The sequence below is a fragment of the Boleophthalmus pectinirostris genome, unplaced genomic scaffold (genome assembly GCF_026225935.1).
Source record: "Boleophthalmus pectinirostris isolate CB_2022bp ecotype Guang Dong unplaced genomic scaffold, ASM2622593v1 HiC_scaffold_5, whole genome shotgun sequence".
NCBI lineage: Eukaryota > Metazoa > Chordata > Actinopteri > Gobiiformes > Gobiidae > Boleophthalmus > Boleophthalmus pectinirostris.
In genome coordinates this window covers 24,956,404-24,983,216 of record NW_026571404.1, presented here as the reverse complement: position 1 = coordinate 24,983,216, position 26,813 = coordinate 24,956,404, and the positions used below count along the sequence as shown (strand labels likewise).

Sequence of the window (26,813 nt, the reverse complement as noted above, 5' to 3'; positions counted from 1 at the left end):
CAAACATTTCTTTAAACTGTCTCCTTTCTCACTCACTATTCATCAGATATGCCATGATCTATATGGTCAACCTGGTGTATTCTAAAGAATGTGAATTTGATTACTCCTTTTGTAAACATGTATTTTATTGGTTACTGAGTGCTATGGAATTAAGAATTTTGAATATTTTTCCTCTATTTAAAGCACGAGTGTCCAAACTTTTTTCATCAAAGGCCACATATCAAAACTCTGACGAAGCAGAGGGCCAAGTGCGGGCCACAGACTGGTGCTCACTACAGTGAATAATAGAAATATGTGCATTTTTACATATTAGAATGAGCCACCAGAGCTTACTTCAAGCTTAGATCCTCAAAAGCACAAGCTAAATATTTAATATTGGCTTTATCAAGGTACACTTTTAAAAAACAAAAACTTGCAGTAAAAAGTTCTGCATAAAGTAATTCACCTGGAAGCCAGAGGGCCAAGAACAATTTATCTAAGGGCCGCATTTGACCCCTTGGCTGTAGTTTGGACAAGCCTGATTTAAACCATTATAATAAAGAAAAGCTATTGTTTTTGTGTCCCCATGGTTGGTAGCTGTGGACACCCTTTGGCCCTCAGCTCTGAGCCTCTCCCCTCTGTCTTTAACTCCAGGATTAACAGCGACCTTGTGCATCGTCACGCCCATAAAGCTCCTAATGTCACAAAATAAAGATTGTGAGGTGACATTTTCCATGGCGCCTGCCTGTTTGAGCTGTGGAGAGAGGCACTCTGTGGTCCTGCTTGGCTGCTCGAATGGGCCAAGGCTCTATGCTAATTATATGCTAGCACCAAGAGACTGCCAATTTAGGAAGAAACACGGCAAACACAGGAGGAAAAACACACAACAAGAGCACGTTTTATGCTTAAGTCAATGCTTTCAGCATGGCCCTGAATTATGCATGTGTGTGTGTGTGTGTGTGTATGTGTATGTGTGTGTGTGTAAGTGTGTGTGTTTGAGGGAGAGATTGCGTGTGTGGGTGTGTGTGAGGAAGAGAGTGTCTGTGTGGGACATGGATAGTTCTGTGACTATTCAACAGTCTCTGATTATAACTAACTATGGTTGAACAGTTTATGATCCTAATGTGTTACAACCTCTAGGCCATACTATTCAATTTTAAATTTCAGCCAATAACTGGAGAGCCAGTAAAAAAAGAGTAGATTACAAAGCACACAAAAGCCCCAGTAACACAGAGAGGAGCAACTTACCTTCTTGAGCTTGATGACCGCTTCCCTGGTCTCGGAGTCAGTGGACAGCTCGAACACGCCCAGCCCGTCCCCGTCCAGCAGGCTGTACGTCACCAGGCCGTTGTCTCCCAGGTCGGGATCTTTAGCCTTGATTCGACCCACTTCCTCCCCTGGCACGCGGTCCTCAGAGACAGACATTTGGTACACACCTGGTGGACACAGACAGTTAGTTTGTTTGTGGTCATTGCTGTGTTGAACACTTTTATCAGCCTTTAGAGGAGTGCTGGCCGACTGCCATGCTCTTTATTCGAGGCCCGGGTCACTGTGGGAGGGCACAGCAGATTAACATGAAGCCTACCATCTGTGAGAGGCAGCCCAGAGGAGAGAGAGCAGGCCCGCAGGATATTAATACTGTGTCAGGTGTGCGTATGTGTGCATGAGTGTGTGTGTGTATGTGTTTGTGTGTGTGTTGGGAGGGCACCTGGCTCAGAATTGGAGCACCAGAACCATATGTCCACCTCTTACCTTGCCCCCTTCCCTTCTCCCCCCAAACCTCCACACCCCCAGCCTCCGGTGCTTCTCTGTGCACATCTGTCTTTAGCCGTTTAGCACCCAGACCCTGACCGCAGCCTGACTGCATTCTCTCTCTCTTCTCCTCTCTCTGTCACAGTGATGGCTACAGCCAGAGGAAAATAGCTTCTGAGCCATAAGCTGGATGTACGTGTCACATTTCATGGATTCTGAGAGACAGATGAAAGAGACAAACTATCTCAGAGAAAGTGTGTGAATGAAAGAAGAGGCAGATAGTGAACCAGATCTGAGGTGCCCACATTTTAAGGAACTGGCCACTTTAATGCCATTTATATGGGACGTATAAGACTTATGATCGTTCACTTGTGGGCAGTCACCAAAGCTGTATTGGTTAACAGAAGCCAGCTGTGCATGCTAGCGTTGTTTAGACTTTTGAAAAAATTAATAAATGAAAGGGAAATGGAGAGAGAGGGTCCTGTTGCTTGCGCTCTTCAGCTGTTCCTCTCAAGCGTTGGTGTTGCCTGTTGGTCAAATGTTTGACAGAGCTTGATCATAGACCAATTGAGAGTAGGGCCTACTCTGTGGCCAAGACTACAAAATAATAGACATGCTTGATATCAGATATTATCAGATATCAGACTTTTTGGTTGACGATGGTTCTTGGTTTGATCTTTGTCCCTGTCTCACTGTGAAATCTACGACCCATGGTTTTGAGCCATGAGATCTTTCATCAAAGAAACAAAATTCTGCAAAAACAAAATTGCACACCTCGCTGTAGAAGAAGAACCCAAATGTCATATGATAGGTTCTGCAAAACTCAAATGAATTAGTAATCTCTTATTTTAAATAAATACATATTTATATGCTGTATGCAGCATATTTTCAATAAACTCTACTGTGCTTGGATTTCATTTGGAATGTCAATGGTCAGTATGTTTGGTGAGAGAGGAGAAACCTCAACTGTTCCTATATTATGTATCACATATTAACAGAGTGTTAACAGTAACAGTGTTAACAGAAGTGTGGGTCCAGGACCTGGGCAGCTCTGTGTGCAGTTCTAATGTTTAATGTGTGAGGGAGGCCCCACTGTGCCCTCATCATTCTGCTGCTGCGCTTCCGCCAGTATCCGCCTGCTCCAGGTGTGGCAATCCTGTAAGTCATGAAATTCAATTGGTCGTGTGGCCCCCGGCGCTGGTGCAAGGGATTGTGGGATTTCATCCACCATCCCAATACATTCATTGCTCTTGCATCACATTCGCTCCTCCGTGTCTTTACCCATCAACTATTTTTATATCTGCTGTAGCCCTCCCTCCTATGAATTTCATCAACTCTACTTGGATTCAGCTTTTCATTTGTTCACCTGAAATGTCTGTGTTATTTGCCGCTGAAGCCCTGGTTCCATATGCCGTGTGCCCCTCCCGCAGCATGTTGGAGCTCTAGCCTGCCCCCCGCTGCCCCCCCACTGCCCTCACGCCTGTCTGTCCTGTGCTCTCTCTCATTTCAGAGGCTTTCCCTCAATGACTGTGGCAGCTGAACGCAGAAGGAACACAGGGAGGACACCAGCTGCTGCCATACCTGCCCCAGGCCAACGCACACAGAGACATCAGAGACTATGTCCAGGATCAGAGACTGTGATCCAGCACTGTTGTAATGTTGTTAAACACTTGGATTTCATGTCCTCAGCCATGTAAACACTGGCATAAGACTTTGTTTGAACACATAGTTTGAACACATTAATTCCTACCTACTATTGACAACCAAAACTTATATTTTAATAATATGACATAATGTCTCAAAATAGATATTTTATTTCTTAAAGTTTATGTCTATTTCTGCTGTTTCCAGTCTACACCATGGAGCCTGATCCCTAAACCTGACCTCAGTACAGTCTTATGGGTGCACTCTGCATTCTGTGCCCCCTCCGATCCCTCCCACCCCTCCTGAATAAGTCATCTCTGTCCCGGTTCACCATCTGGAACTGTGCAGGTGGCTGTTCTCTGAAACGGTTTTGTAAAAGTCAGAATATTTTCCTATCTCCCAAACAACATGAATAATTGTGAGTTATTGATGGACTTAAATCTGCCGTAAAAACAAATCCATACGTTTTATGAGTTTTCCGATAGAAACATTTAAGAAAATTCTCAGTGGTGTTTCTGTGCACGCCTTGGACAAACTTCAACGATTTCAAATAAAACTTAAAGCACCACACAGGACTCACTCTGGGGGAACTTGGGTGGGTTGTCATTCACGTCTGTCAGGGTGATCTTGACCTCAGTGGTCCCAGAGAGCCCCCCCATGTGGCCGCCCATGTCCTTGGCCTGGATCACCACGTCGTACTCCTGACGCGCCTCCCGGTCCATGTTGGGTAATGCTGTCCGGATGATGCCTTCAGAGACACAACAGGCACGGATAACCATTAGGGACTGTTCTGTTATCACTCTGGGCACTTATTGTATGTGATAGAATCTGCAATGGTTACTTAGGAATAAATCAACATTACACGTTATCAGTAAAAGCAATATTTGATGTGAATGTGTTTACCTTGTATCTGGGGACAGAGATAGGTCATGTAGACATTTGTAATAAAACTAATAAAAATGTGCATAACCGCCCTTTAGGTAAAATGTAAAATTAATATCATATGATGGTACTAAAATGCCAGAGGTTAAACTTAATTGGCCTTAAACCAAATGTCATCCTGCAGCTTTTAAACCATGACTAAAATAGTCCTTTAAAAAATATAGCTAATGTGTAGCTATATGTGCCTTAAAATTGAGCATGGAAAATGTAAAGCTAAAAAAAATAGTAAAGCAACACTGTGTAACTTTCTGAAGACGATATGTCATTTGCATGATTCCATCCAAAATCCTAAAAAAAGTTTTAATTTTGTCCAAAAACGTTCACAATGGGGCTTTGATTGCAAAAACATTGGACATGATGACCAAGTTGTCATTTGATTCTCAAAACGATTATCCAATCAAAAAAAAAAACATAATTCTTCCACCACAAGATTTTATCTTTTTATTGCTACTGGTTCCTTGTTCACTAATACAGTAACCCTAATACAAGCTCATATTGTACCATTTCACAAAAGAGACAGTGATACTAATCCCATATGAAACACATATGGTTTTGTGCATGTTAAGTTCCTCAGAGGTCAGTGTTCTGGAGCAGTCTTCCTTTGACTGATGGCTGCTGCAGTTACACTCAATGTTTTTCCATCTCCGTCTTTCTAATCTCTGTGTGTGCTCCCCATCTCCCTGGCCAGTCTGTGCCGAGCTGAGGCCCTGTGTATATGTGTGTGTGACAGCATGAAAAGCTGATAATCTCCAAACCAATTAGAAATGTGAGCGGTGGATTTGAGCCAGGGTCCTTTGATTAGGCAGATTTACCACAGTGCAGCCTCTCTCCAACGCCTCTCTGTTCATGAATTGCCCTAAGCCTGGCCACGCTCCTCTGGCTGGACAGATGCATGCCCTCCTCTCACTCTCCTCTCTGTTGTGTTTAAGCTTGTGAGCCCTGATGGGGTCCTCTGAGGGCTACTAACTGACTCCAGCTGACAATCCAGCACAGTCAAAACTGTCAGAGTCCAGCCAAAGTATGCATCGCGTTTATAGATTCTGATAAGCACATTCTTCAGGAAATAAATCAAGGTTTAAAGGTGCAATATGCAACGTTTCTGGTGTGCTTTTCTCTTGTTATCGCTTTGCCCCGAATGTTCCACAGTATAGCATTAAACCTATCTATCACAATTAAGGCTGGTAGCACCTCCAGGCCATGTCACAGGTTAGATCTGTAGAGAGGCGACCGTGCTCATAGTAAGAATACATGTTTTTCAAGGTATTTCAGAGCATCAAACACCAGTAATAGAACAAATACTTTGATATATTTAATGCCATACTGTGGAACATTACAGGATTTTCTGCAGAAACAAGTAGGGGGCAAAATATGACACATATGTTGTACAATAGTCCCTATTTTTCCTTGTTATTTTATTTGTTCTGTTTGTCTTTTAATTATTCTATTATATCTTATTCTATTATGCTATTATCATAATTCAGTTATTGTGGCTAAGGAATATTCTATCAATAAAGTTTGTTTCCATTTCCATATCTGGGAAACAAATAAGTTCTTATAATGGAATTTTCAGTGGTGCATTCAAATACAGTTGGGAAACAAAAACACAAAGATCTGGGCCACACGTACTTATGTAACTGTGTCAGCTCGAATTTATCTTTGAGACAGACCGTGCTAAGTGAAAAGATTCAGTGTCATCCAAGCTGAAATTGGGATGGTCAAAGTTATATCTGAGAGGGTGTAGTTGTAGTTGTGGGGATGAGGGTTGAACGCTTATTGGGTCAGCTGGAACCACACTCTTTGAAAAAAACTTTACAAACATGAGTGGCTCTCCCTGATTTGACAGGGTGTGATTGACAATAATTAATCAGAGAAAACGCATGCTGTGTCAGAAACAAACATGGCTGCTTACTCATAAAAAACAAAACAAAACAAAAAAAAACACTGAGAAACATCATGAATTTTTACAGAATCAACAATCAAAACACCAAACTATGACTTATTTTAGGTAAAAGAAGTTATACATTTTGTTCTGGATGTTACGAGAATTTTGGAGAGGAGTTGTTTTCTGCAGTTGAGAGACACAATTCGGGTCTGTGGTTGGATCTCTTCAAGGTTGGGCGGAGATTTTTCACGTTTCATAGTCTGATTTCAGTCTCTCCTGGATTCGAACGGAATGTTGAAGGGTCTGGCTGGTCAGGCAAGTTGAACGTTTGGATTAGTTGTGTGATGGGTGGTGTGGTACTGACCAGTCTGAGACTCCACAGAGAAGTATGGCTGCCCCTGGAGGATGCTGTAGACCAGACGAGCACTGTTCCCATACGTGGGGTCATCTGCGTCTGTGGCTGTCACCTGCATCACTGACGTGCCTACACCAAACACACAACAATGACATATTAGATGTGTTATGAAGACATATTGTATTGATTGATATTGATCTAAAATGCATTAATGACAGAAAAAGGCCACTGACATATTCAAAACTACAGGACTGACACCTCTTCATTTTTTATTTGTAAGTGACATTTTTATATCATATCCCATTTTTATCACATATGACCCAGAGACTGCATTTTCTGAATAATCATAAGTAAGTATTGAACTGTGGGTGGAGATAAAGGTTCTCATGCCTTAAAGCCAATCCGCTTTATTTCTGTAGTACATTTTATAAACAAAATGTGCTGCTCATAGAGAATTTTAAAAAATACAATATAATACAATAAAAACATAATGAAAACAACAGAGTAAAAACTAATAAATTAAACTGTGAATAAGGAAAAAATAAATAAAATCAACAGAACAAAACAATAAAAGACCACTAACACTCACACGGTGTTAAAAGCCAGAGAGTAAAAGCGACTCTTAAAATGAGAACAAAACAATTACTGAAACATTCATGAATCAATTGAAATAAAACTTAGAGTAGGCTAATAATGAGGGAGCACTGTTATAATGTAATATAATATCTCCAATCAAATGTTTTCAGCCATGTTTGCCATGTTAATTTGAATTTCTTTGATTACATTTTCTAATAAGATGCCAAATTTCTACATGGATGAAACTCGTCTTCAGCAGAGAGGAGCGAGGCTGTGTACATAGAATTGCAGTGGACTATAGAGAGTTGAATTGCACAAACTTCACAGGAAGAGTGTGAATGGACCTAAACACCAGTGCTCTGACAGATCTACTCTTTAAAGATGTCTCCACTCACTGTCGGGATTTCTCACAGTGAGAGTGGAGCAGAATGTGAGGTCAGCCTTCAGGGGCCGGTCCTCGCCTCCTCCACCTCACATCTAAGAGAGAGTGAGAGGGCCCAGTGGAGAGCGGCTTCAGCCAAACTCAAATACAGCAGCTACGTGACTTTGCACGGGTTCCAGCAATTTAGTTTCCACTCTTTCCAAAGGTTTATAGAAATGTCAAATCTCTGAGTGTGGAAAAAGACTTCAACCGCGTTTAAACAGAAATCTGTGTCTATGAAACCACTTGTGGAAAGTCTGCTCTGGTATGTGGATGTAATCGAGCAAGTTCAAATACTAAGACTTAAAATGGTTCTTGGTATTTTGTGTTGAACTGACAATGTATTAAATTCATAACATTTCAAAGTCAGGAAAGCTTTAAAGGGCCACATTACACTATTTTCTAATCTATGCTATAATGTTGTTTCCTCACCAAAAACATACCTGGAGCGTATTTTGTTTTGTTGCCATCACACACACAGATTCTGAAAACTCTTCTGTTCCAAATTGATGTCATGTGGTAATACAGGAAGAGCTCCACTGCAAACTCCATACACCATTCCTATAATTGTTTCAATGAGCCCTGGAATTGCCAATCTCTACTAAAAAAAGTAAATTGTAGCTGTTAACTTGAAAACAACCACTTAATAACATCACAAGGTGGAACAGAGCTTTTTGAGCTTTAGAGATGTAGACAGACTAAGCATGCAGGGTTACTCAAACATATGTGAGTGAAACAAAACAGCAGTTTTTTTAAAATCAGGTAACAGCATTCTAACACGGCTTAAAGCTCACAAGAGTCAATTTGGTGTAATATAGGCTAATTATCAAAAAAATGCAGAATGAGCTCCATAGTTTGGATTTCCAGATTCTATGACTAAAACCAGTTTTCAAACCCACAAATGTCCTCAGTACATACCAGCTAAAGGCATTCGGGTTCAGTTGTGTTTCATACTTACCAACATTGGACATCTCTGGCACACTGGCATAGTAGGGTCCGTGCAGGAATTCAGGGGGGTTGTCATTGATGTCTTGCACTTTGACAATGAATTCAGAGGGAGGCTCTAGGGGTTTGTTGGTGTCCCGGGCAACGGCCTGAGCTGTGAGTGTGTACTGAGCCTGCTCCTCTCGGTCCAGCGTCTTGGTGGCGTGGATGTTGCCCGTTTTATCATCAATGACAAAGATGGTGCCAGCCCCTTCTCCTGACAGAATGTATTTGATATTTCCGTCACCCGAGTCCACGTCTGAGTGGAGCTGTAGAGAGAAATTCATGGATTCATCATTTCATTCATTTACAGAAGTCGAGAGTTATAAATAGGTATGTTTACTTGGGGAACTTTTTAGAATAGACTGCACTTAGATAGTTCTACCATTAATTCAACTGTACTTGATACTGGATAACAGTACTTTTACTTAAGTGCACTGCATGCAAAATATTAGAGGGAGTGTGTTTTTGGTTAACCAACAATTACCGGTATATATTTATACTTTCTGTTGGGACTAGAAATTTTAAGCTTATATTTAATAATAACAATAAATCATGAACTGCTATTGTACCCACTTTCCCAAAGAGCAGCTGGTAGCTACTTCCAAGATGTAGCGAGCCTGGCGTCCTTTTTAAATAATACTAATACTTCATTGGATTTATCTAGCTCCATTCCAAACACCTAAAGCACTGTACAGTGGTTGTAATCTACTTCTGTAGCCACAGCCACCCTGTGGCAGACTAACAGAAGCAAAACTGCCAATCTGCGCTAACAGCCCCTCCAACTGCCACCAATCACTCACTCAAACATCACATTCAGTCAAATGCCATTTTTTTTTAACTCATATTTGAATAACAACTGATATTTACTTGAATATTTTTGTAGTAACATTTGGCTATTTTTCACTTTACAGTATATTGAGACTTTGCAGCCGATGTCATCAACATTGGCTGGGGGTATGATGCTAACTGAAAGCACTGCTCTGTTATGCAAATTAGACTTAATCTGATCTTTATTTTAACACAATCTGACCAGAAAGAGCTGACTTAGTTGGAACTATAACTTGAGAGATGACGTGAGATGATTTGTACACTCACATGTAAAACAAGTTAGCTAGCAGTTTTTTCCAGTTAGATACTGTCACATTTTTGTTGAAAATCAAACACTTAAACAGAACCATGAAGGCTCATATTGATCATAGGCTCCTGAAAATGTGTTGTTTAAATTCACTTTGTATTTTTTCTCGACTTTTCAGACTATATTAAAACATTTCTGACTTGCTAATGTGTGCATTGTGCCACCATGGTAACTGTTCAACATTCTGCCAATAGGTACACGTAGAACACCCCCAGATTGATGTGACTGCAACGTATCAATACTCACCCCTGACTATGACATACTGACACTTACCCTGCCCACTAAGACGGGGTCTGGGCCGGTGTACTCCTCAATCACAAAGAACTGGTTCCACACCCAGCCTCGCTTGGAGCGGTGCAGCACCTGACCCACCTTCCCCGAGCGGTGATGGTGTCTGTGGAGGGATTTGCGACCTGGAGGATGAGACACAGACAGGTAGGAGCAGGTCGGTCTATGATCACCAGACTTGTAAAGGCTACTGCAGGGAACTTTTTAATTATATTGTCGATTGAATGTATATTATTGATAAACCATGACTATAATGTATAATTAGTCAAAAGACATGTTACAAGACTTGTATAACTAAATCACACTTTAGGTATGTTTAAATTAACCATAAATCAGATAAATTATAACTATGTATTAGATTTATAAGGTATCAAGTTTTATTTTGTCATTGTCCAAAAGGAACCAGCTTTATCTAAGCTTTATCTAACTTTTCTGGTGGAGGGTTCACTCATTACTGTCGCTATGGAAATATTTGCCTGGAATGTGCCACAATATGGTATTAGACATAGCCATTTCCATAGGCATGTGACATCACCAAGCTAAGTTACAGGTCAGATTTATGGAGAGGTGACCCCACTCACGGTAGAAATTCATGTTTTTCAGGATATTTTTGGAGAATAAATACAACTTTAATTAAATGAATTCAAGACTCACTATGGAATATTTCAGACAAAGCAATAACATCACAGAGACAAGCAAACGGAGGACCCTCCCCCTGGAAAATTACACATACACAGTGCATCAAGTTAATCCCTGTTTTTTTATTTATTTTTTTTTTTTTTATTTTTAGAATCAATTCAAGTTATATCAATAACTTAAAAGCAGACACCTAAACCTGGTCCTATATGATAACTCCACAGAAATTCTACACCCACTATCTGGCAGCCAGTGACCCTGATGGAGCTAAACTCGCTCTGTGAATAGGAGTCAGAAACCTTGAGTTCCATTTTTGAACTGTTAAGAGTGCTTTTGTTCGGCTGTGATTCGAGAGCGCCACTTCTTGATGATAATATGGCTTTCCACGCTGATGTCCTGACCTGGATGTCTGTGTGTGTGTGCTCTGTGTTCCAGCGTGGCTCCTCTCCTAGTTGCAGATGTGATGCTGCAGAGACTCGTGACCCCCAGCAGCAGGAGGAGGCCCCTGAGCAGAACCCGAGCCCCGCGTTTGCCCATCAGCGCCATGACACTGCCCTGGGTGGGTGCTCTTCGTCCTGTTAGCACTGGCTGTGTAGATCTGAGTGGGTTAGCTCAGAACAGACCTGCTGCTGTCACTCATCACAGTGGAGACAGATCGCAGCCAATCAGAATCTGAAATACAAAAGAAGACAGGATATTGTTTCAGTTTAAACATAATAGTGTTAATAATAAATAATAAACAGATGCAGATAGCACACAGCAATCTCATTTCATACCAAATAATAATGAAATATATCTGTACAAGGGGAAAAAACTTGCTCAACCATGGGAAAATATTGGATAGAGCCTGTTTTAGGAAACTGAAGTCCACACCCACTGTTCATTCCTTCATTCTGCACATTGAAGTGTACAGTTCACATGTTGGATGCACACAGTGAGTGCTCTGCTGAAGTGTGTGATGCACTAATTACTCCAGTGCCACTGCCTTACAGCTCATTACTGTAACTGAATTAGACACACGCAGATGCTCGGTGGTGGGCACAGCGGTTTACAGCCTAAAGCAAACCTGTGACCACATGAACAATTTGAAGACGGGTGTTGATTTTTTGTCAACATTTTAACAACACATCTGGGCTGACATTAAAATGGATATGACAGGTTTTCATCTTTTATTACTTGGTTTGATTGGTTACAATCTGTGTAAAATAGAAACCCTCTTTCTGACAAATTAAACATTGTTTTAACAAAATAAATATTGTCATCTATTTTTATTTGTTTAATCATAACCATGACTTATGCTCATTGTGCCTTTGTTAACATTATAGTTGCCAGGTAACTGTTATAGAATTACCTCTACATATGCCATATCTGCTCCCTGTGTCCAACCAGGAACTAAAAGGATGAACTTTACCAAAAATAAATAAATAAATGCATACATACATACGTATATACATACATACATACATAAATAAATACATACATACATATATAAAGTTAGTAAAATCTTCTTGTCTCACAGCCTGTATATCCATATCCATATCCATATCCATATCCATATCCATATCCGTATCCAGTATAAACAAAGATATACAGCCTTGTATGTACTAGCACTTTTTAACTTCAGATTTGTCCCTCTTCAAGCATAGTTTAACCTCTGTTCTGGCACCCACGGCCCCCGGCTCACCCACTGTGGGGGGCCCTGGATGTAAGGAGTCAAGGGGTAGAGTGAGAAACTGATCGATGAGAGGTGGGGCTGAGGGCTCAGAGCTGTGTCAAATGCAGGTCACAGCAATAAACAGATTATACATGTGTGTGGATTTTATTAATGAATCATAACTTAGTGTAAGCTCTGAGGTCCATTAGCAACAGCCATCATGGTTACTCTCTTATTGCCGGGCTGGAGATGACATCATAACATTCCATAGACCAATATTATTAAACACAGATGGAGGTAGGCAAAATGTATAGTTCTAAAATGCTGATTTGTGTTGTAATTCAGTGAGTTCTTGGGTAGTGTCACTAGTATGAATGATCAGGTCAAACATTTGTGAATTTACCTTTTGGATATTTCATGACAACGTACAATGTAAACAATAGGGAAAACTGTCTCTGTCTTTTGCCCCCCCATCTGAGAGTATGACACCATCACATTCTGAAAACAATGACGACCACAACTTTTTTTCATTAACTTATATTTATTCAAATTGTTTAAACATACAGTACCAATAGGTTGCATTCTAGACTTTATTTTTGATTTACTGTTTTTGAAAGAAATATTCATACTTATCATCCACAAATGTTCAAAAGACTCTACAAATTTTCCGTGTTAATCTTATGCTTTAAAATCCTTTCAACTGACAAAACACATCTTAGGGGTTGAATAATGGCACTGCTTTCTGAAGCTACTGTGAAAGAAATTCATTCACTTTTACTTATTTATGCTGACAGAGAAGACACTGAATGTCTGTGCCTGATTTTGTTTCACGTGGATAAGCCCAATAATTACAGAGATATTTGTGATAAATCAGGTCAACAAATTTGCAGTCTCAGGTAAAAAGTAAACTCCACCGTAACATTCAGACCTGACCTCCAGCTACTTTTTTAATTGTAGGGATTTAAGAATGAAGTGATGACACATGGAAGCAAATGATAAAAACAGCAACTCTGACATGAAACACAGAATTTTGATTTATTTCTGATATTAAAGGTGCATTGTGCAACTTTCCTGGTTGAGGGTCAGTCAAATGCTTTTCTCTATGGAGATGTTATTACTTTGTGTGAATGTTTCACATTTTGGTATTAAACCTTACTATCTTCTTGGAGGCTAAACCAGGCCAAGTTACAAGTCAGATATAATTTAATAAATGTAAAGTAGAGTTAATTTGTCATATTGTGGAACATTCCAGGCTGAGCAATGTCGTATACATAGAAACAAGCAGGTAACGGATGCCTAGCCTAAAAGTTACAGAGTGCTCCTTTAAAACAGTAGAACAGAAATATTTGCTGCCCCTTTATCTCCCTGTTTAACCAGTACATTTGGTGAGAATGCTGTGAACTGTGTAGAGGACATGGCACCTCGGGGAGCTGTTAAAACTGCCGTCTGACTTAGTCCAACAGTACATCACACACAATCACCATGTCGAGACACACCAAAACTAAATGATGATCCCAGTCAGGTCCATGAGGTTTGAGGAGGCTGCAGGCTGCTCTGGGCGGCAGCGCTCTGGGGGTGTCCCCTTTCTGTGCAGCGATCTGTGGTTGACTAAAAGCTGAAACAGACACCGTACTACGAAACCCGAGCTTTAATTGCCTTTCAATTAGAGCCACTAACAGGCTTCTGAGGCTGGCCTGGAGTGATTACAGGGAAAAGTGCCCTGCTCCCTCAGCATCCTCCAAAATCACCTTAAGACCATGGTCACTGCACAGAGCAAAGATACTGCTACAACTACAGAGTAATTACACCTGGTAATGTGCTTGTTGCCACTTCACAATCTGCCCCAACCAAATATTCCCTGAACTACCTCTGTCTCATCATCTCTGCCCGAAATCCTCTACCCAAACCACCTCTGCCCAACCTGTGCTCATCCTCCTCTAACCAACCAACACTATACCTACCTCCTCTATCCCATCCACCTCTACCCCAACTTTCTCTGCCCAACCGCCTCTGCCTGACAAAGTGCTAAAGGACTTCTCTACCAACCACTTGTGCCCGACCTCCTTTGCCTCAACCACCTCTGCCCAGCCCAACTCTTTTCCCCAACCACCTCTACCTCAACCACTTCTGCCTCAACCACCTCTACCCAAACACCTGAGCCTGAGAACCTGTCATTTCAGTTCATATTTCAGTTGGTTTGTCCACCCACCCAACTCTGCCTGACCAAGTGCTGATTTAGCAAACTTGAATATTTTCCGAACATAATTAAACAGTGACCTCCAGTAAAATAGTTTTAAAATGTATTTCAAATCAGTTGTATTTGGTTGATGTTCCAGAGTTTGAAGGGAACAGTTCAATTCTGTGTTAAAGCCAAGCCCACGAGCAACACAGACGCAGAGATCGTCTATTGTCGTGGCAAGTACAACTCGTGCCTAATTAGCTACACTATTGTTGTGCTGAAGTCCCATTTATCCTCACAAAATGTTCCGCTCAAAAATAAACCCAAATATGTGGCTTGTCCTCATTCTGATTAGCTCCTTGTGATTAGCATTTTGAACAGCGGGCTAGTACAATGATGTTGGAAATACTATGCAATCATTGTGTTAATGAGCCTTGTTTGATTAGACTTTGAGCATTCTTCACAAAATGGCTGCCAGTCAATTCAAGTGGTTCAACTGTCTTCAGGCTGTTTACGCTTGAAAGATAAAAAGATTACAATCAACAAAAATATTTTCACTGTGCAGAGCTGCAGCAAAACAGAACAAATCCAACAAGTGGGACAAAAAATAGAGTATGATCAAAGCACAGGAGGAAATATCATGATGTGAAAGGTAAACACAAGTCTGCTATGTAAGACTACAATTAATCACTCCCAAATTTAAATCACTAGTCGAATGGTTAGAAAATTGCAAAAGCTGCAATTTAAGTATTATTCTTCCTCCACAAACATTAATATGAGTATATCCTGTCTTTTTCTGTATAAAAACTGTTAACCCAATAGTTTAGATCAGTACAAACATGTGCTGAAATGTGATTCTTGTATTTGTTCATATTTCAGTTGTTTTGTCAGCTCTTCTGGACACGTTTAAAATGTGAACTTTGGACAGGATCCTATTAGAAAAACAAAAAACGCAAATCTAATCTCAGTGCTTGTCTGAAAAATTCCAATTTGATATTTTTCCCAAATCATTCAGCCCTACCGCAGTGTGCTCACTCACTAACCCAAAGGTTCAGGCAAAGCAATAACATCTCCGTGAAGTCAAACAGGTGGCACAACCTTCACCAGAACAGTCACACAATGCACCTTTAAAGGGCCCATATTACGCTATTTTCTGATCTGTTATAATATTGTTTCCTCATTAAAAACATACCTGGAGTTGTTTCATTCACACCTTTCTCCGTATTAGGCTGAGTTCTTCTCTCAAACAGAAAACATTAGTGATTTCAGGTGGTAATAGAGAAAGTGCTCCACTGTGTTTTTGAGGAGAGGACAACAATATAACATGGCTTAAAGTTCACTAGAGTCAATTTTGTGTAATATAGAACCTTTAAAGATTATATCTGAACTTTTCCATTGCAGATCTGCCCCTGACCTGGAGTGCTCCTCATCAGCTCCACTCCTCCACACATGTTTTCACTCACCCTCCAACGCTGACCGCAAATCTTCGGGAGTGCACACGCAGTTATTACAGACCATTCATAAGGCCCATGTGCTGGGATCAAAGGTCACCGAGCAGTTCCACGTAAAGACAGAGAGAGGGGAGAGTGACAGGAAACGGGCCAAGACCAAGCATCCGAGGACACTCCAGAGAACAGAGGCTTCTTTATCTGCCATGTGTTATGTATCGAAGCAATAAACCCTGAAATGTAGGCCCCAAGATTTTCATAAGGGCCACGGAAAGCCACAATAGAAAAAAGTGAAAGAGCAGGAAGTGAATGGGGTTTGTTGGTGGACGGGAAAGGGCCCACATTACACTATTTTCTGATCTACACTATAGTATTATTTCCTGATCAATACCTTGTTTTTTGTTTCATTCAAATGTTTAACACACAAACCCTGCATATTTAGACATTTATTTAGGAGTTCTTCTCTCAAACCTGTTCCATGTTATGTGGTAATACAGGAATTACTCCACCGTGTTTTTCCATACACATTCACTAGAATCATTTGGATAATTTCAGCCCTAGAATTGCCCATTTCTACAGAACTAAAGATGAAAAAGTAACTGTTAACTCAAAGTCTCTAGCTTCATGACATCACAAGATGGAACAGAGCATTTTGAGCTTTGGAGATGTAGACAGATATATATAATAATAAAGACTTACTCAAACATATGTGAATGAAACAAAAGACAACTCCAGTCTCCAGGTATGTTTTTGATGAGATAACAACATTAAAACATGGCTAAATGCTCACAAGAGTCAGTTTTGTGTAATAAAGGACCTTCAAATGACATAGTTTCCCCTGAGAATTATAAGGTTATAACAAGCATTTTCATCTAAATTGATTTATTCATATATTCCTCTCCCCTAATTTTATAGTTTTGTTTTGTTTTTATGAACAAAAAACAATTTCCATCCTCATTGTGCTCTGTAAATGGTCAGAATTTAAAGCCTCAACATCACAGAACTAACCATAATGCAGACACAGCCTTATAATTGTAAAGGGATGGCTGAATGATAATTAGACTGTTTTTCTATTGAAAATAAATGCTTTACTTAGCAACATGCACAAACATTAGCAAACCAAAAGGTCATGTATCTAATTTATAAAACATAATAATATAGTTTCTCCTTAGATTGGCCAACTGCTCCCTTTTACTGAAACACAAACTACCCATTACCACTCAGCCCTGGGCCAGAGTCCAGCCTAGTGTCGTGTTTCTGCCCACAGTCCAAACCCATGCTTTGTTAATTGAGCACCAGTGTAATCTGTATTTTCTCCTGTATAATTTGGATCTGGGAACTTTACTGCGTATCCTGTGGAGCAGCAGAAAGTGATACAGAAAGAACCTGAGATGGTCTTGAGAAGAAGCCGACAGTTCCAGGAATAAGTGCAGGGCCCGAGGAGCAGAGATGGTGTGTGACTCAGAGGGCTGCGGTGTGGCCCCGGGGGGAGGGCAGGAAACCACTGTGTCTGGAATTGATTTGAGGCTAAAGGAAAAATAAAATAGCTAAGATTCTTAAAGGCACTGGGGGCAGACGTGGAGCCTATAGAACCACACAGAGAAATAGCTGCACTAGGTTTGCTGCGTCTAGTACTCCAAATGCTGCCACTATGATCAGAGGTGGATACAGTAGTCAACAACTGTACAAAAGTAACTGTCACTTCCAAAAGTCCTATCACTTCCAAAAATTACTCAAGTAGAAGTAGAAGATGTACAAGAAATTACTCAAGTAAGTGTTAAAATGTATTTGGGGAAACTATTATTTAAGTAATATTATCTGTCTGGACATAACATCAGATTTATAATTTTAAGTCAACATGTTTGAAGGAGCGTGCAAGAAACACGAAGGTTCAAATCATTTAATATTGTCAACAAACAATATTAAATGATTTGCACTTGTAGACCTACTCACAGTGAGAGCAAAAACCAAAACTTTTTCTCAAGTAAGAGTACTGATACAATGCTAAATTTATAAGTAGTAGTATAGCGTTTGAAAAGTATTCTGGGAAGAGGAATGTTATGAAATAGCTACTCATTTAAATGTTCTTATTGTTAAAGTTCAGTTTTAGATATATTTGCTTGGCAGCTTTGTGACTCACAGCATATTCAGTATAAGATCCATTTGGGGAAAATTACACTTCTGCTTTTACCAGGACAGTTCTTTCCACAGAGCAATGACAAATGTGCACAGCCCCCATTTTGAAATGTCAGCGGTTTACTGAACACATCACATCGCTCCCAAACATCCAAATTCCCTTCTCATGATCTATCCTCTGTACAAAAGCAACTACAGTCAACACCCTAAAAAATTGCCACTGTAAACTAACCTTACTTATAACTTAATTTGTCTACAGTGATATTACACATGTTTCTGCTGAGGTTATAGAAACTGCTCTCAGCTGGGAGCCATTATGACCCATTGAAGTTACTGTTTTGTCCCTGTTTCAATTCTAAACATCAAGTTATCAGTCTATCTCACATTGTTGGGTGGAAATATCCCATGAAGACTTTCGCAGCTGTGTAAACGTGTAACGTGACTCTAGGAGTAGCTGGTTTGAGCGGTGAGCCATAAAGGAGGGCTGAGATCCTCCAGCTGCCACAAAGAGACTTCAAACCAGGAGCACATACCCCTTTTGATGTGTGTATCTCTATAGAGGAAAAAAATTACTTAATCTTCAGACAGCTGTTTACTGAGGGAAAAGTTTTCATCAACAATGGACCGTGAGACTGGTTCTCTGTGTGTATTCAGTACAGATGATCTCTCAGTCCGGTCAAAGGCCCAACAAAAACAGAGCCGTCCAATCAGGTTTGTTCATTTCAGTGACACATCATTGACATTTTCTGTCCAATATGTTTTCTCTGTAGGCAGCCATCCTTGTTTTCATTCAAAGGAACTACATTCCCCTGATTCGTTAATCCACCTGTCAATAATGCATATCTGAACTTGAGGAGATAAAACAAGTGTCCAGACTGTGTTACAGATCTTTGCAAAGCATTGGGGAATATGCTGGCCAGGCAACTGTCATTGGATATTCTACATAGACTCAAAAACTATACAAATACACGGACATCATCCTACCCCTGTGGGTTTCAAAATCCACACACGTTTACTGGACTTGTGATCACGTTAGCACTTGAAATGGCTTTCATTGATCCAATATTGGCTTGCTTAATAGCTTACTAGAAGCAGAATAGAAATCCATTAGTATTAATGTTATTACAAAGAAATATTTATCTGTTAGCTTCATATTTCTATTTATGCATTTTTTTGTTTGGTTCATGGTTCATTTGTCACTGAAGCTACTATTCTGCAACATTATTACCAGAGGTGGAATGTAAAGAAAAAAGTCCTGAAGTAAAACTGTTGTATGTGTACTTTACTTCAGTAATTAAAAAAAAAAAACTTTTACTTCACTACATTTGAGAGCTATCCTTTCTACTCCACTACATTTTTGAACTGGACTGAAAAGTAAAAGTATTTTTTATTATTGTTTGAGACCTGCTGAAATGTCTGTGGGGTGTATTTTAACGTGTTCATAGTTTGAGCAAACAAAAATAATGAAACAGCTAGACTGATTCAGTTGTTTCTTCTCAACACATTTCAAAATAATTCTTTATCAAAATCATTACATTTGAAAACCTCATAATCTGTTTAAAATACTTTTATGTTTTACTTTTTAAGCACATTTTTAAACTTAAGTAGATTTTTTTGACTCTGGTATCTATACCTTTACTTAAGCAACAAAACTGAATACTTCTTCCACCACCGATTATGACCAGACTGTACAATAATTTCAGCTGTAAAACATGTACCAATGCAAAAGCTCTGAAAGACTTGTTAACATTTGAAAACATTATTAAGACCAAACGGAAGAGAAATGTTACTGTCCCAGCTCTGCCCTGACACAGAGCATCAATGACTGCTGTGGACAAATGAGGGGCCCATTAAGCAGCAGCAGGGGCCCTATTATCTGATTATACAGCCTCATTACAGAAACACAACAACATAGAGCCATAAGGAACAAATACTGGCCCTGCAAAAGCAAAGATACCATATTAAAACATCAGGAGGTTTAAGGTTCCCACCGTTTTCTCATAAATGCCAAATGTCTTGAATCCACATGCTTGTATGGCTCTGTCCTCTGCGCTTCCCTCAAGCCTTGTCCCCTTATAAATGTGTATAAATCATGGCGTTCCTTCTCTCCTACACACAGATACCTTCTCTTCTTCTTCAGCTCCGCTCCGAGATGCCGCTTATGGGATATTTACATCTGATTTATGCCGCGCGAACAGGATTATGCGCGTGTGAGGACAGGAGCGGAGGATGATAAAGACATGCTGAACACGTCGCAAATTGAAGCGTGGAAGGGAGAGAGAGGAAGTGGGGTCAGAGAGAGAGAGAGAGAAGGTGAGAGAGAGAAAGAGGGAGGAAGAGAGACACAGAGAGAGAATGAGAGAGGGAAAAGAGAGAGAAAGAAAAAGAGAGGGAGAGAAAGGAGGAAGGAGGGGGGGAGAGAAAGATAGATAGAGAGAGAGAGAGAGAGAGAGAGAGAGAGAGAGGAAGAAAGCGAGAGAGAAAGAGATGAGGGAGAGACAGACCGAGAGAGAGAGTGTGTGTGTGTGTGTGTGTGAGTGTGAGAGAGAGAAGGAATGAAAGTAAGCAAGAGACACAGAGGGGGAGAGAAAGAGGGAGGGAGGTCAAAGATAACAAAACTGAATTAACATAAGATCCATCCAAAAACTACTCAACAGGAACACACAAATCACATCTAAATCTTCATGTTATGACACCATATTTTCCGCAATTACAACCACAGTGCGAGTACATCCGGAGAATATTCAATCGGAAAATCTAATCTTCCTTTGCATTGTTCTGCCTGGCTTTGTTGTCTGTTCATATTGTGTCGCGTTAGGAACAACATAAAGCAAAATAAGAAATGGAATATTGTCATCTTCTGGCTGAGGAGTTTCTAGCTGTGGGGTTCTTCAGGGGAGGGGACCATGTTAAATTTAAAAATATTGATTCATAACTGACTAAAGCCAATGGATGTGTAGGTTTAAAGACACTGTACCTGATTTTTACAGTCTTAAAAATGTGAAAACAGAACAGCTTTATTTTAAATTGTTTGCAGTGATCCAAAGTTATTGCTCACTTACTTTATGCATTCCAGGCATCCTAATTATTCACCACGATGAGTTCTGCCATCATGGTAATGCTATCAGCAACTTGCATGCTAATAGTACACTTCCTGATTAATTAGTCGCAAACAGTACACAGCTGACTTATTTTGACAAAACAGGTACCGGACACTGTGAAAATACAAAATCATGAACACTCTTACAACGATTTAAATGCCTAAACAAAGTTTGAGATTTAGAAATCAAAATTACATTACCATTTTGTTCTCATAGGTTTCAGCTTCCTGCATCATTTTTGGGACATTTCCCGATTTTAAAGATATAATTTAAAAAAAAAATTGTTATTAACTTTGGCAATGGTTGTAATTTTTTTCAGCACGGATACAGTTGTCCGGGGGCTGCTCTGGGCTTCGTCACTAATCTCATTCTGGAGGATAACTTTGTAAAAGCAATCTCCTCTCATTTTTTACATATCCTAATGCCATTTGTGTCCTCCATTTAATCCCAGATCACTCTTACCTGGTTTCACCGAGCTGGTACAAAGAATATAACTGCACAGAACACAGACATTGACTCCCCTCCTCCCTCCATCGTCTGATATTGAATCAGACACTAATCTTACAGGTGTTCCATAAGTTTATACTTTATAGAGCAAGCATAACTTCAGCCAGTCATGCACTTGGCAATCGTCCACAGTGCTCATTACTTGTTATAGCACTAAATAGCAAAAGTAATCTCACAGTGATTTGGTTTATATTTACTTTGGATGTCCTGTCTACAACAACTATGCCTCTGTGGGTGGGATTAGAACCAGCTGCCGTATAGTTGGCCAGAAATTGTGCTGCATAACTACATGTTTCCTCCAAAATTATCCAAATTAATATAAATGGATAATAATTCAGCTGTCATTTATTTTGTTAATGACTGCTTTTTTCTAGCCACAGTGCAAAACATTCATTAGTCAAAACTATGTTAAAGAACACCTATTGTGCTTGTGTCTGCTATAGTTATAATGTATGACACCAGTGGGTTATTATGTTATCATTTGCACATCTTAAACCTCAATATTCACCTGAAATGACTTAATAAAAAAGCAAGTCTGCTGATTTCCACGTTAGAAAACTGTGGCACCCAATGGGAACTGATATTTCTGTACACATTGTCACATCAAAGTTGTTAGCCCCTATGGATAGCTGCAGATCATGCTAGTGAGTAGCAGATTATTATTATTTTTTTGTACCAAAATGACAACATGACACTGCCAAATACTTGTATCAGCAAAAAAAAAAAAAAAAATAATAATAATAACAATAATAATAATAATAATAATAATAATAATAATAAAAGTAATCTGATAGACTTTTAAAATCTCCATTGGTTTAACATCAGGATAACTAAAAAGATTGTGATGGCAAGATCTATCGTAAACATAACATGTGCAACATGACCTATAACATCACGTGTACACATATGGCACCATATTAAGTTAATTGTCCTCATACAATCATACTGTGTACCAGGAGACAGGCACTAAAGAGCCTGCTCCATCAAACAAACAGCTCCCACACAGAGACATCGGTCCCAAAGGCCTCTCATAGGGCCCTGTGCCACTGCTCTAACTCTCACAGCTCTTGACTGTTTCTTTATCAGAATAATCAGATAATCAATAAGGCTGAGTTTGTGCTGCTCTTCAGAGTGCTGTGAGCCGTCGGGGCCTGGACGGGGGGGCTCTTTATGGGGCCAATAGTGAGGCTCTCAGCTCCACTGCCTTCAGGAGAGGGGCCGTAAAACACTGCTCAAGCCTGGCACCTCACACTCACACACCGAAGATACCACTGTTCACTGGGAAAATGTATCACCACCACTTTGTGATTTTCCGGGGAAGTCTTAGTTCCTGTTTTAGAGTGGGCATTATTACACATCCCTCTAAATCTGTTCCCTTCCTTCTTGTATAGCTCCTAAAATATCTACACTCTTCTGCAGATTTAGGCACCTCATTACTAATCACCGAAGCAACTGTGAAAACAAATATAACACCCACCGTATGTGCAAAAGAAATATGTGCCGTTAGTACATGTGTCAGAACCATAGACTGTACAATAAAGTAAACTTTGAGGGAGTGTGACATCACCCATAGTGTTCAGCTCCAGTCAAATAAAGCTTATGATGCTAGCAGTTATATGAGCGAATTTGAAGCCAGGTCCATACTAGGAAATGTAATTTATTAACGTACATAATAGCAAAATAAAAACACCAGGATCTTGTAGAGTGGGTTAATACCATAGATATTGCGTTTGCTCAATGAGCTAGCCACCATGTTCCAAATAGTAAGTTCGCCAGAAGGCTCTTACGGCTCCTACTGACCCTGGCTCCAGTTGACTTACATTGGGATCTTGTCCCACTCTCTGTAACTGCTGCAGTGAGATTAATCAGCTCTATATGATCAGATCTATATGATCCTGAATTTTTTTTTTTTTTACGCTATGTTGTGCATCAAAAAAATCCTCTTCATAATATGAAGACTGGCTTCAGATTTGCCCCTGTAACCGTTAGCATTATGAGCCTCATTTGAGTGGCGCTGAACACCATGGGTGATGTCACACTCTCTTAGTCCACTTTTTTTATACAGTCTATGATTTATATATACAGTCTATGGTCAGGACTAGGGCTGCACAGTTTGGGATAAAAAACAAACAGCATTTGTCTGACAAGTATTGTGACTGTGATTTGATTTTACGATTTAAAAAGTAAGATTCAGTTCAGAGTGCACACTGTGAACAACTCCTGGAGCATTAACACTTGGAGAAGACTGAAATACGAACTGACAAACTAATACAAGAATCCCATGCATTTGTAGAAGTCTTTAAACTGTAGATACGGCAAGTTCTTCCAATAAAAAGACTATAATATTTTGTTCTCTGCAGAGGACATTCTTTTATCCAAATAATTGCAGGCACAATGTAAGTAGCAACTGAATCACAAAAGATAATAAATATAGACACAGACAAATATGTATTCAGAGGAACAAAACAATAGTAATGCATTCAGTAGCAACAGTGAACGCAAAGTCTAAGCAGACCGTTGGGAGTGTGTTGACAAATCAGATAAAGCAATGGTTCCACTGAGACAACCAAAGGGTCAGGGCCCAGATGTGGAGACAGTGCAGAGCGAGACAGCTGTTTTAGATGCACTTGAGTCTGGAACTATTCTCATATAATTTGTGTAAGTGTCTGCTCCTAACAATACAACGTCTGATACAATAAAGACTTTATTAAACACAAGTGCATGGACATATTTTTTACACTACTGTGTGTCAGTTCGTTTGAGAAATGTGAAAATGCTATATGAATATGTGGAGCAGACATCAGCCATGTTCTAATCTGTATATATAAGCAGTCCTAACCCACTAGCCACTCCTCTTCATATAGGAAGTGAGAATGGAGGCGCTTATGGCTCCATCCATCCACTCAGGTTCCAGTTGAGTTTACATTACCTCTCTCTGCAACTGCTAGGAGCCTTGTCATTTTGGTCTTAAAATTTAGTATTAACCCGCTCTACATGATGCTGGTGTTTTCATTTTGCTATTTTGTACGTAAATAAATCCCTATTCTTAATATGGAACTCGTCTCCATATTTTCCCCTATAACAGCTGGCCTTGTGAGCTACATTTGAGTGGAGCTGAATGCTATGGATGACGTCATACTCCCTTAGTCCACTTCTTTATACAGTCTATGGGTAATGCATTGAGAAAAACATAGTGAATTTGAATTTCAGTCCGTTGTAATTTGTCCCTCCTTGGTCTATGAGTGTCTTGACGAGTGACAGGAACATGATTGTTAGAGAACATGTGCTCAGATAGTGGTTTTAGGGGTCAAAGGTTAAATATCCAATCAGCCCTGAGCACCACTAAAGCCCTGCACACCAGGATTTAGAACAGGTTTGCTCCTAAATCAATAGGCGTCCGTGACAAGACTGCAGCCCTTAATCCTGGCCATGTCTTTATAAATACGCCTCTGATATGAGATTGTAAATGAGTGTGCGTGCCCTGCCTGTATTCATACGCAAATGATACAAACGCCTGCAGATGCCTGGACACACAATGAGAACAATATAGGCTCTGATCATGACATGCAGAACTGATGCTGTCTGAATTTGAATGAATACATGTTATTAATGCCCCAAAGACAGACATTTCATCAGCAACTAACACCATAAATAAACACATTCCCTCACCAGATTTTAGTGCCTCCATTTAAATACATCAAGTGTTTTCTTACAGTAAATTGAGAAAAAAAAATGTGTCGAGTATCAAACATTTATCTACAACAATGCACTGAAATGCTGACCTCATTAAAAGGGGCACTATGTAACTTTTCTGGAGGAGGGTACGCCATCTGCTTCTCTCCATGGTGATGCTATTGCTTTGTATGGCATTACTCTATCTCCATGGAGACAAACCTGTGTCAAGTCTGATCTGTGACTGCGAAGAGCCCCCATTTACAAGATTTTTAAAGATATTTTCTGGCAATAAAAAATATAATTGAGCAAGCAAAAGCAAGAACATATCCATATAGACAAGCACATAGTGGACTGTCCTCCATGTATAAATCAATTCATTCATATAAAATAAACATAAATAAACATACAAACATATATATAATGTATAATGTATAATTGAAAAAAATTTATACTGGGTGAACAATTCTTGAGTGGATAAACTGACTGCTGTATCTCCAAACAAGGATCTCGACCTTAACAGACCAGGTCCTGTCACAAGTTTCGTCTCCATGCCCAGTTCTGCTGTGACCCCTGACCTCTGCCCTTTCACTTTCGTCATTCACACATTTTCGCCTGTCCTCCTCTTCCTTTCTGCTTTGCAGTTGTGCACTTTTCCCTCCCTTGACGGCCTCGTTCCTCTCAGGACTGCTGCGCTTGTGATGGCCGTCAGCTGCAGCCCCTGATAAGCCCGTGCATTGATTCCATCAGTCTTGAATCTATTCAGCGTCTCCTCTGGGAGGGTGAGGGGAGAGCGCAGGGTGAGGAAGGGCGGGATGGTCAGGGGGGTGAGAGGTGGGGGGAGTGCTTATGTGGTGATGGGGCCAGGATACGCTGACTTTGGGACACATGCTCAGAGGGCATCTCCAGCCTTCACTGACACTTCTAATCAGCTCGCCACAGTGTTCGGACTAGACCATTACTGGGAATAGCAGGATTATAGGAGCTGTGCTGTGGTGCCAAAAATATTTGCCCTGACAAATGTACTGTACGCTGTAACACTGTGGACTTAATTAAACACAACCTGATATCAAACCTGACCACTGGTAAAGCAAAATATATTTAAAATCTAATTATAATTTACATTATTAACCAATATTTTTTTCTTTATTTTTCTGTATTGATATATAGTTAGCCGAGTTCATACCTTGCTTCAAGTCTATTGATATCATTTTAAATCTTGAGTTACATTACATTACCATGCATATGACAGGTTTTCATATTTTTGTAATTATTAAATGGTTTGGTATTTTTTGCAGTAAATTAAACTTAAGTGTCAGTTTATGTAAAAAAGTACAAAAAAAGTACAAAACTACAGGATGTTGTGCTGAGTTTTACAATTAAATACCTCTAAATATGTCATCAATACAAATAATTCATGCAAGGAACTCATTCTTTCTGATAGTTCTTTTAACAAAGTAAAGGTGTTTGCATGTGCAATTTAGACAAATTTTGGCCCTTGTTAACATTTCAGTTGCTA

General features: G+C 39.9%; 1 protein-coding gene across 1 annotated transcript in view; it reads right to left on the bottom strand.

Annotated features, from left to right (window-relative positions):
* cdh11 (cadherin 11, type 2, OB-cadherin (osteoblast)) overlaps positions 1-26,813 on the bottom strand; it is an 82,172-nt gene that overhangs the window by 11,324 nt on the left and 44,035 nt on the right. The window contains exons 3-8 of the mRNA XM_020921043.2: positions 10,999-11,269; positions 9,947-10,086; positions 8,510-8,804; positions 6,564-6,683; positions 3,956-4,123; positions 1,228-1,415 (exon numbers count right to left, since the gene is read on the bottom strand). Of these exons, the coding sequence (XP_020776702.1) occupies positions 1,228-1,415; positions 3,956-4,123; positions 6,564-6,683; positions 8,510-8,804; positions 9,947-10,086; positions 10,999-11,143 (1,056 nt within the window). The 5' untranslated portion in view covers positions 11,144-11,269. The remainder of the gene's footprint in view (positions 1-1,227; positions 1,416-3,955; positions 4,124-6,563; positions 6,684-8,509; positions 8,805-9,946; positions 10,087-10,998; positions 11,270-26,813) is intronic.